This window comes from Quercus lobata, chromosome 4 (assembly GCF_001633185.2).
Source record: "Quercus lobata isolate SW786 chromosome 4, ValleyOak3.0 Primary Assembly, whole genome shotgun sequence".
Taxonomy (NCBI): Eukaryota; Viridiplantae; Streptophyta; class Magnoliopsida; order Fagales; family Fagaceae; genus Quercus; species Quercus lobata.
The window spans coordinates 13,691,672-13,703,725 of record NC_044907.1 but is presented as its reverse complement, the minus strand read 5'-3'; the positions used below and the strand labels follow the sequence as shown (position 1 = coordinate 13,703,725).

The 12,054-nt window shown below is 30.2% G+C and overlaps 1 protein-coding gene across 1 annotated transcript; it reads left to right on the top strand.

Moving 5' to 3' along the window:
• Positions 1-4,984: 4,984 nt before the first annotated feature.
• Positions 4,985-10,947, top strand: LOC115984635 (protein trichome birefringence-like 38). The gene is made up of 5 exons (XM_031107659.1): positions 4,985-5,289; positions 8,844-9,015; positions 9,454-9,629; positions 9,735-9,893; positions 10,656-10,947. Exons 1-5 carry the CDS (start codon positions 4,985-4,987, stop codon positions 10,945-10,947), a joined length of 1,104 nt encoding a protein of 367 aa, XP_030963519.1.
• The last annotated feature ends 1,107 nt before the right edge of the window (positions 10,948-12,054 follow it).

Sequence of the window (12,054 nt, the reverse complement as noted above, 5' to 3'; positions counted from 1 at the left end):
CGAAGGGCGGAGAAAAAGATAAGAGCATCAAAGAAGAAAACTCGGTCAAAACTAAGAAAAGTAAAAAAGGAGAGAGAGACATTTCCCGGTATCCCAGACAACCACTATAGAACATACTTGGATTCAAGAGGATTCAAACTTTGCAAGTCTTAGAGGCTTGAATAATCATCTAAGTCTGTAATTTTTGAGCTTATTTGAACCTTGTAAGATGTCTTAGTGAGGATTTTGTAATTTGCAATTGAGAAAAGACAACGAAATATTTAATATTGACTTGAGGATCTCTAACATTTATTCGTGTCCTCTGCTATTACATTTGCTGCTTTCTTTTTTGCTTTTTTGCTTGCCGTTCAGATATATTCTTGCTTGCTAGCATGTATTTCTTGTAGGATCACTGCTCTGTGCATCACTTGGTTTGTAAACAGCTATTTAGTTGCGATGAACCAAGCCCAATCCCTTCAAACCATAACAACCGGGCTCAGGGTCCTTGCTTCAATTTGGGCCTAGACTTTGTCAAAAAAAAAAGGGCCCTCAAAAGTATTAATTCAAAAAATAATTGATGTTGTATGTTCATCCTTTGATTGTATAGTCCTATTACGAATTTGGGTTTTAACTTATAAGTTATTTAGGAACTCTATATATTCTACTTCCTTAGATGATTAAAAACATTTACTATTACCATAAATCTCATCTCTCTCTCTCTCTCTCTCTCTCTCTCTCTCTCTCTCTCTCTCTCTCTCAGAGAATATATATAATTTAATAGATTTGGAGGAGGTAGTTGAATTTAAATGTTAAATAAAATAAGCCAAAATTAGATTTTGATTGTTAAATAATGAAGTTTTTATTTCAGCTTAAATGAGTAAATTTCATGGAATAGTAGTAGCCACAGTTGCTGGTTGGTATTGATGCAATTCATTATTTTTCTATATTTTATAGTTTATTTTTATCAGTGCTATTGTTTAATTGGATACCCTTGATTCATGTACCTTATGGGGTCAAATTTTTTGCTACTTTATTTATTTTATTTGTTATTTTAATGATAATCAAAGTAAGTAGAAGTTAAGCATGTAGGTAGTATAACTTGTATAAGTCTCGATTTTCCAAAAAGATTTTATTATTAATGGATCAAAGACTTTTACTTGATTGTTTTGACACAATATGAATTCCTATATCTGAATCCTCATTCTTCCTTCTAGTTATAGTCGATAAGCTTTAGTTGAAACACAAATGTTTTTCCAATGAGCTTTTCTATTTTCATTTAGTAGGTTGAAATTTGCATTCATCTAATAAAATATTGAATATAATTTAGTGTATTCTTGTCAAAGTAGATGAAAGATCATCTATGCTAATTATATGGTCTTACAGTTGCACATTTGTTTGATAGTTCTCTTGCAGTTGTTGGAAGTAATTTTTCAGTTTCCTTATTAAACAAAATAATTACAGCACACAAATTAATTATTGTTGTTATTGTTATTATTATTATTTTGATACAAGATAGAATTTCTACTCTAGGCTAATCTAAGTGTATATGTGTGTGAAACTTCCTCTTGAAAACTTGAACCCCGACTCTTATCCCCCACACCCCACAAGCATTTATACTTGCAGAGTGACCACCGCACCAAGGGTGCGCGGTGGTTATTGTTGCTTATAAAACTCATATGAAGTTTTGTTATTTAAAAAAGATAAAGTAGAAACAATAACTTGTAAATAACCAACAAAAACAAAGGAACGCAAATCTGCTTTCAACCATTACAAAATAATATATAGAAATTAATAGAGAAACATTGTGCACAAGTTTAATGAAAATATCCTTATTTAATAATACTATCAATATGATACTTGAAAGATTATTATAGAAAATTTGGGGCAATATTTTTTGCTCTATTAAAATTTAGATGATTTTAAATTATGGTCTATAAAATTTTAGAAGTACAACCCAAAATTATGGGTATTACATTTGACAAATGATCACAACCAAAAAATAAAAGTAAAATTTTGATTACATAAAATTCTAATTTTAAAATTTCTTTCCAATTATTTGAATTAGATGTACAAAAGACCAAACATAGGAATTTTTAATTAGAGAGACAAATACTTATGAAAATAGAGTCACATCCATATTGGAAAAAAGCATAAAATCTAATGAACCAAAAATCATGCCCATCAATTGATGATGTCAATCTTGCACCAAAGTATTATAAAGCCCGAGTTATGGTATTTGTCTATAAACAAAACATCAAACACGTGATAAGCAAATCACCTATGACCTTAATGTTTAAACTATAAATATTGAAAATTCAATTGATAAATTAAGAAAGTGCATTACTAACAAAAATAAAGTGACACTAACCTTTTGCATTAGCCTTTATATTTGTTGGGCATTTGCCTGTTCCCATAGTGTAGGGCCATTTCTTGGAGGCTCATAAAAAACACCCATATCAATATCATAATATGCATTACATGTCACTAAAACTATTAATGTTCATATTTTAATAGTATAACTTAAAAGGAGAAAGGAAAACAATTAAATTTGATAAAAGAGTACTTGCAATAATGGTTAAGACAACATCATATATTGTAATCCTCATCTACTTTGATAAAAGAACAGTAGTCCTACCCAGGGTCGGCCCAACAAAATTTGGGGCCTAAGACAAAAAATTTATATAGGGCCTTTTTATATGTAAACATTAATTAAATAAAATTATATAATACTAATTAAATTAAGACTAATTTGATGTAAATACAGAAATTGATGAATAGTACTAGCTAAACTAAGGTTAATTTCAAATAGAAGATTGAATATTATAGTTGAATCAAAAGGAATTTACTTTAACTTGGATATATGACTATGCATAGTTAAGTACAGTTGTAATCTAAAATTTAATTTTATATATTCTTTTTAAGAGAAAGAGATAGATAGATATTATTTTGTGTGTGGCTTAGTAGGAGATTCGTCATCATTGGTGATTTATCACATTTGCAGCATTTTATTTGAAACATCTTAGGGTTTCAATTGGGTTAAATTTTTATTGGTGTCCTATTTTAAAAGCCTTGTTAGAAATGAAAAAGAAAAATACTAAAAATACTACAAAATGTTCACAATAAATGTGATTATGACTATAATTGATGAATTTCAACAACTTAATTTATTTGTGTTTGAATTACTTTTTTATGTGATTGGTGATATGTTAGTTAAATCTATAACAAAATTTGTGGTATTTTTAGCATCACTCTTAAAAAAAGTACCAATTATTTAAAAAATGTTATATTTTTATAAAATTTTGGGCCTTTTACTAAGGGAGATGGAGCCTTTTTTTAGTAAAGAAATTTTTTATTTGTTGTGGGGCCTTAGGTCTAGGCCTTGAGCCGGCACTGGTCCTACTAGAGAGAGACAAAGACAAAAACTCTTATAATCTTGAATACTGTTCAACTTGGATTTAATAGGTAATTTGCAATTTTTAAAAAATAAGTGATTAGAGTAGATAAACAATCAAAGAGAACAAAAAATAAAAAAAATACAAAATTAAATTGCATCAACTAAAAGTAGAGTTCTAAAGAATACAAAAATTTATCAACCTAGAGCAGAGATGCAAAAAAATAAAAAAAATCAACCAAAAAATTGAGATTGAGAGAGAGAGAGAGAGAGAGAGAGAGAGAGATAACCCTTTTTTTTTGTAAGGGAAAACTATGCAAAGAATGGAAGAGAGAATGACGAATTTATAGTAAAATGGTGTGAATAAGAAAAGACAAAATAAGGGAAGATGAAGAGTGATATTAAAATAGAAGGTAGTGAGGAGATGAAAAGGTAAGGAGGGAGAAAGTGTAAATATTAAAAAAAGAGTAAATGTTAAAAAAATTATAGAAAAATTAAAGAAATAAGATAATGACGTGAAAGCTGATGTGGCTCAACATGAGCGTAACAATAATAAATACTACACTTCAGCTTTTAGATATATATAGATATAGATATGTCATGTGTTTGATTTTTTTTACCTTCTTTTAATACTTTGGGTTACCTTAGAAAAAAAATAAAAAATAAAAATAAATAAAAACACTTAGAAAATAGTATTTGGTGAAACATAAAATGAAGCATCAACAATAGGAAAGAGGAATTTTAGAGCAAAGATAAACATGAAAAGGGAAAACAACATTTATTTTGGTTTTTGTTGCGTCTCAAATTACAAAAATATGGTAACCGATAATTTTTCAAATAAGTTATTAATAGGTTTGTAAAAGATTAAAATTGCAGAATGAGGAAGCTAGAGAAGAAACTGAATCTGCAGAAAAGAATAAATCAGCTAAAACAAATGTAGCTTAGCTTGTAATTGTTTCTGTTTATATAAAGCTACTTGTAGTTTTGTTAGTTTTAGTTAGCGCGTGATGAACACATGACTACTTAAATGTACAGCTTTCACTGTTAGTTAGGATTAGTTGTTTGTTAGCATAAACCTCTTTGTAGCCTCAAAATATCCAAGTTAATAAGAATTTCAGTCAATCAAATCTGTTGACTGTTAAGGTTGCTAAGTTTTATATATGGTATCAAATTCACAACCAGGTAGATTTGGCTCTTTTCTAAATATATCTATCTAGAGCATAATAGGTATCAAATTAAACAACCAGGTAGACTATCTCTCTGTGTGTACATATATAGATTCTAATCTCTGTCTCTCTTTCATTCTTCCTCAGACAAAACAAAACATGGGTTGGCTCTCTTTTCTAAATATATATATATAGAGCATAATAGGTATCAAATTAAACAACCAGGTAGACTATCTCTCTGTGTGTACATATATAGATTCTAATCTCTGTCTCTCTCTTTCACTCTTCCTCAGACAAAACAAAACATGGGTTGGCTCTCTTTTCTAAATATATATATCTAGAGCATAATAGGTATCAAATTAAACAACCAGGTAGACTATCTCTCTGTGTGTACATATAGATTCTAATCTCTGTCTCTCTCTTTACTCTTCCTCAGCCAAAACAAAACATGGGTTTTGTAACTCAAAGATTGTGTTCCATCCTTGTGACCTTCTTTCTGATTTTTTTCTCATGTCTTTGTGTAGCAAACTCAGAACAATATCACAGCAGCCATTTGAAGTTGAGGAAACAATCACAAGTAACAAGTTGTAATGTTTATGAAGGTAATTGGGTGTTTGACAATTCATACCCTCTATACAATTCTTCAGCTTGCCCTCATATCCGCAAGGAATTTGATTGCCAAAAGTATGGTCGACCAGCTGATAGTCTCTACCTCAAATATAGATGGCAGCCCAAGCAATGTGACATACCCAGGTACTGTTTCTCTCTGTAGAGTGTGTGTTTTAGGTTGCTTTAAATTTTCTCTACTGATTTGTAAATGACAATTGTTAATAAACCGGTCAACAATATATATTATTTTATCATTCGTCCACTAGAATGTTTCTAAAAATAGTTTCCCTTACTATATTAAACTTAAAAAAGTTGCTCTGTGCCTTATTAGGCATCTGAGTGCACATAACAAGTGCTTATCAATCACCTAGAAATTGGCTGCGTTTTTTAATTCTTTTTATTTATTTTTTTTATATATAAATATTGTTAACGTATAAATTTTGTGATACTTTTTATTATATAATTGTATTTTTGTTCAATTGTATTTTTTTTTTTAAGTAAAATAAATTATAACGAAGCAACACTAAATTTTGATGACTTTTAGACTGGACTTTCTGGCATATATTTGTACCATGTTTTGGCAGCCTCACAGTACTAAAGACGTGGTAAACGGGCGGGTCGGGTCAGGTTAATCGGGTTTGCGGGTCAAAACGGGTCAGTTGGGTTGCGGGCCAGTCGGGTCGGGTCGAGTTAGGTTTACCTATATTTTTCAAACAAGTTTTTTTTTTGTTTATTTTTTTTTTCAATTATAAAAACAAATCAATGACAACCTGTTTAGAGAGAATGAATAAAATCAACTAAGCAAATGAATTGCACTTAATGCCACTTGTTAACATCCTTCCAATTCTGATAGTTTTAAGCATAACAAAAATTATTTATAATCATAAATTCATAATGGAAAAAGTCTTCAATGTTAATAATTCATTGTCAAAATGCATATAATTACAAGTTTACATCTTCAAAAAGAGATGGATCTTAAAACAAACAAAACAAGTAAGCTAGCAAAGTAGCAAGTTATCGGTCTTCTTAAGTGCACATGTTCCTGTTGCATTTAAAATAATAGTAAAGTTAGATTACTTAGAAAGATAAACTAAACAAAAAAAGATTTAAAAATAAACATAACATATTAAGTAAAGAAAAATAAGTAAATATTTTATAAGAATTACACCTCAATCTCAATCTAGTCAACATTGGTAGCAGCAGGGCCGGCTGAATGGTGGAGCAAGAAATGCGGTCGCCTAAGGCCCGAAGTAAAAAAAAGGTCCCCAAATTTTAACCAATAGGGTTATTTATAATCAATAAATAAAATATTTTTTTTTACCAGATGAAAAACAAATAAAAAAATAGAGAAAAATGCAATGTTCACAATATTTTTCACAACATTTTTACAACTAATGCTAAGTTGCAAGTTGTTACAGCCTATTGTTGATGGCAAAAAAATAATTATAGTGATATTTTCAAATAGAAAACAAAAAGCAGTTTAAAATCTAGGATTTGTTGTAAAAAATATTGTGAATGTTGCACTTCTAAAAAAAAAAATAATAATAATAAGAGTTTAGTCAGCAAACTTTTACTAATTTTTGTCTAAGTTTATCACTAACACCATTGTTTTACTTGGCCACATCAACAAGTATGAAAAATTTAGTCAATTTTTTTTCTGTCTATAAAATTTCTAAAAAAAAAAAAAGAATTCTACGTAGTTCATGTTAATTAGTAGTAATTTTGCATTTAAAACAAGATGATCAATTTTTGCCTTAGGCTCCCAAATGCATTAAGTCGCCCCTGGGTAGCAGATTCAGCACTGCAAATATTCATACTTGCAAATTGTAGCTCAAGTTGGCCAATTTTGTCAACATCTTCATCTACAATACAATATTTTAATATAACTTAATGTACCATGAAAGCAAATCAATAAAGAATTAAAATTGTATAATTATGACTATAGAAAACGTAGCTTCAAATCCATATAATCAACTTTTAGTACACAATGTAGCTTCCACATTCTCAAGTAAAAGACATGATCAATACAGAATAAGAATTTTTTTCCCAACTGGAAAAGGAAGCTTTGTGGTTCACTGGTTTGGTTTAACTCAACTTTTTCAGGTTTGTCGTTTGTGCATTAACATTGTTCATCTGTTTGTGCTTTAGGCTTTGGAGTTTGGACAATGGACTATAGCTCAGCTCAGCTGAATCAGTTTTTTTTTTTTTTTTTTTTTTATTTTTTTTAAATGGTTGTCTACTTGTCTTGACTCTTGAGTCACTTGACAGCCTTGGCCTTTGTGTTGTGTAACTTGTTGAGGACCTTTTGTCTTGTCTAACTTTGGCAAGGCAAGCAATGAAACTAGGATAGTAGCTAGCTTCTCAAAAAAAAAAAAAAAAAAGCTAGGCTAGCTAGCTTTTATTGGTAGTCATTCTCTTTAATATATGATATATATTGATTATTAGTTTTGGTATTTTGTGCTTTATGCACTTAGTATCAAGACGTAATTTAAATATTTTTTTAGTGAATTTTTTTAACAGGTTGGGTCACGGGTTATTTGGGTCGGGTCGGGTCACGGATTAACTTGTTTTTGCTTTGGGTCAAAAAAATTGGGTTTGGATTAGGTATTTTTCGGGTCTGGTCGGGTCAGAAAATTTTGACCCGTATTGCCATGTCTAAGTACTATTACCTTTGTTGACCATAAAAAATTCACTCGAATCACTTTTTTATGAGGAGATATTTTTATTCAAAAATGGATTACCTCTAGAAAACTACCATCCTTTCATAGTTGTAGCATATTCAAGAAAAGAACTCCAGTGGATGGAATTGTAACACAGGGAAAGGCATTTAGATATGAATATACGATCCTTTAGGCATAGTACATATCCAATGTTTCAGATCTTTTTGACTATTTCCTTAATTTTCCCCCTCAATTTTGTGGTTGTTTCAGATCTTCATCTTTTTTTGGAATAGGATTTTTTTAGTGTCAACTTTCCTATACTCTCTGAAATACTACTACCATGCACTAAATATTAATAAATAAATAAATAAAAAGGACTAATAAGGACAAGAAAAAAAAATTATTAAATTGAAGAAATAAAATATAAAGTCCTTAAAATACTATAGGATTTGAATCTATGAAATTATTTTGAACAAACTTTTCCACAATGAAGACATTATTACTTTGGAAATCTTCTTTTTTATATGAAAAACCAATGAAAGGACATTACCACCTTTAGTTCAAAAAGGTTTCCTTAAAACACACTTGGCTAATTAATCTTGAAAATATGTATTTGTGCTTGTAGAAAAAAATAGAGTAACAAGGATACAAACTTTCTTTCAAAATTTTTTACAAACTGCTGACGTGGCGAATGGTTATTGGTAAATAAAAGGATGATATTAATTGTGGGTCTAGATAAAAATCAATAAGAAACTACATCAAAATTTATAAAAATGTTGTAAAATAGTTTATGACTATAGCATTACTCAAAATATTAAATAGCTTTCCTAACGTATTGGGCATCATCATCGTCCTAAGCACATAATTTAGTTTGTCTCATAAATTCTTTGTGAAAAATAGTCTAATTAGTTTCTTACTTTTCGTTTGTTTGTTTGTTTTTATTTATTTATTTATTTTTGGTTGTTGTTGTTGTTGTTGTTGTTGTTGTTAAGTGTTACTAATATTAGAACCATGTTTCCTATTGGGAAAACAATGCAGATTTGATGGTCGAGATTTTTTACAGAGATTAAAGGGGAAGAAAATTATGTTTATAGGGGACTCCATTAGTCTCAACCAGAGGGCATCATTAGTATGTTTGCTTCATACTGCTGTGCCAGATTCCAAAATCATAGAGGAGAGTAATCTCATGTATACTAATACAACATTCGAGGTAAATGAACTAACTAGAACAATTAATTTCAATATCTTCTCTTTTTCTCATGAAGTTAATAATTAGGTTTCATATATTATTTGATTGTTGGCATCACCGAAGGTTAAGACTAGCATGGTAAAAATGTTACAACAAGCATGCTAATAATGTTTCAATAAAAATGTTGTATTCAATACATAAAACTCCCACTTTTTTGAAGTCTGACAGTGGGAAGTATGATTGGTAGGTCGTCTTACCCCTCATTTTTTCAAAGAGATTGACCAGAAATGTTTCAATGGAATATAAAAAAACATGTTATTGATTTCCAATCCATAAGAAGTAAGAAAAGAACAGAAATTTTAAGTTAGGTACTTGAATGGTTTATTGTATATTATAAATTGAAAATTTTCCTTTGATTTTGAGGAATACATTGCCTAAGAATTGGACAGAATGGTGCAGGACTATGGAGTTTCGATTCTACTATTTACATCTCACTACTTAGTGGACATCGAAGAAGAAAAAATAGGTCGAGTGTTAAAGCTCAATTCTCTGAAAAATGGCAACATATGGAAAGATATGGATGTTCTGGTTTTCAATACCTGGCTTTGGTGGTACCGTAGTGGACGAGAGCAACCGTATGAGTTTAATAAAATCATTCATTTTTGTTTCAATTTTATGTGAAAAACAAGAAGCAGAATGATTTTAAAATAAGCTTGTGATTGCTTTATTATTGATTGTAGATGGGATTATATTGAAGATGGTGGCAAGGTTCTCAAGGACATGGATCGTATGGTTGCTTTTCGCAGGGCTTTGACAACTTGGGGCAGGTGGGTTGATACAGATGTGGATCTAGGAAAAACTAAAGTCCTTTATCAAGGAATTTCTCCTGCCCATTACAAGTAAGTTACTTTCCTTTCTATAAAGGACAAAGTTTAGTTACAAACTAGTTTTGTAGACAATTGCTACAAATTATTTTGGAAATTTAATTATTTGATTGCATGTTCTTTATGTTCTTAACATGTATGTCAAATTTCGTTCAAATTAGATGTTATTTACCATTTAATCATAAACTTATTTTTTATGTATATTTAAGACTACAAAAACTTTGAATTTAAATATTTGATTGATGACATAGATTTTAGTCTTTAATCTTCTTGGAATTTTGCAAATAAAGGATATAATATGAAAATATAATCTGATGGTGGATTTTTCAAAATCCACATCCAATAAAAAAAATATATAATTTTGGCCTAAAAGTTTAGGTAAGTTCTAATTTGGTACTGTAATTTAAAAGTTTAAATTTGGTTCCTAAAATTTCGAAATGGGAACAATTTCATCTCTTTGTTTATAGCATCGGTTTGATATTGGTTCTTGAAATATGTTGTTAGTTCAAATTTGGTCCCTTGGTTGGTTAGATTTGGTCCCTCAAAAATGGGGTGCTTTAGTATTCCATTAACCACATAATAGAAAAATAAACTGAGTGACCAAATTATTCTATTTTCAAAATTTTAAGGACTAAATCAAAATATGTATATTTGAGGGATCATAATTGGACCTACACCAAACTTTAAGGACAAAAAGTGATTAATCCAATTTTGAAAACTAACATTGCATTAGAAAATCATATTCTGATGGCTACCTGTTTCTTGTGTAAAAATTAGTGGCAAAGATTGGAATAAGCCAGGAGCGAGGAACTGCGCAAAGGAGACAACACCCTTAAGCGGGTCAACTTACCCAAGTGGTTTGCCAAAACCAGAATATGTAGTGAAGGATGTCTTAAGTACAATTAAGAAACCTGTTCATTTGCTTGACATAACCACTCTCTCACAACTAAGAACAGATGCACATCCTAGCTCTTATAATGCATTCAAGGGCATGGATTGCACTCATTGGTGTGTTGCAGGGGTTCCAGACACCTGGAATCAACTTTTATCTGTAGCTCTCACTAATTGAAAGATTGTTAGATCTACAAAAACAATAAAAAAAATAGTGTAGCCATGTAAGCTGGAAAGTCAAGTAGTCTCCAATAAAAAGATATATTTGTAGTTGAATCACATAGAAAAATGCATACATGGTACAATTATTAATATGAAAAAAAAAAAAAAAATGACAAGGTACCTACTAACATGATTCATGAACATATGAAATTTCTTAATTTTAAAATCCCTATTACAACATTTTTGTTAAGCAGAGGGATGCAATACTTGCACCATTTTCCTTCCTTGTGAGCAAGTATAGGTTAGTATAACAAGGCATTTTTGTTAAGCAGAGGGATGCAACACTTGCACCATTTTTTCCATCCTTTGTGACCATTATGAAAGGTTAGTATAACAAGGCCATTTGAATAGTAAAACAACATGGCTCGCAATTGAATGTGTACGGAGCAATTTCATGTATTGGTGACCAAACAACTATTGAGGATATAAATTTTTACAATATTTAAGAATACATTAGAAGTGGTAAACCGCATTTTATGGTACTACACACATATATACCCCTCGTAATAACCATAGAGGATGGCATACATACCTATATGATCTTTGTGACTCATTTTGTAAGCAGTAAGAATTAAATAAATGATAAAATACTATTTTAGTCTTTAAATTTTGATAGAAGTTTGTTTTTCATCCTTAAAATTTAAAATGTTTGTTTTTCCATTCCTGAATTATTGAATGTTTTTTTTTTTTTTGGAAAATTGCAAAATACACCTCCCGAAGTTTGGTGTTAATTGAATTTTACACTCTGAAATTTGATTTCATTAGCAAAACTCCACCCCCCCATTAGTTTAGGATGTTAAGTGACATGTTGGCATGATGATGTACATTTATTTTTGCCCAATCAGCGGCTATTCAAAACGGTGAGTTTCACTTTTCCTTCTCTTCCTCTCCAACTAGTTTGTCTCTTTCGCTTTTTTATTTTGCTCTACTTGAATTTGTTATCTATGATAGGCCCCAGTTCCACCTAGGGACAACTTTCGGACCATTAGGTTTGGTTCCAGTCATTTCGGCCCGCTTAGGAAAATAAATGGCAGGAATGCAAATTTCGGCCAAAACTCATTCT

What these genes read in the sequence shown, in the direction of transcription:
- LOC115984635 (XM_031107659.1), top strand. Translation starts at nt 4,985, where the DNA reads ATGGGTTTTGTAACTCAAAGATTGTGTTCCATCCTTGTGACCTTCTTT. An exon ending in AAGCAATGTGACATACCCAG is followed by an intron (nt 5,290 to 8,843) that starts GTACTGTTTCTC and finishes AAAACAATGCAG; the next exon opens with ATTTGATGGTCGAGATTTTT. An exon ending in ATACTAATACAACATTCGAG is followed by an intron (nt 9,016 to 9,453) that starts GTAAATGAACTA and finishes AGAATGGTGCAG; the next exon opens with GACTATGGAGTTTCGATTCT.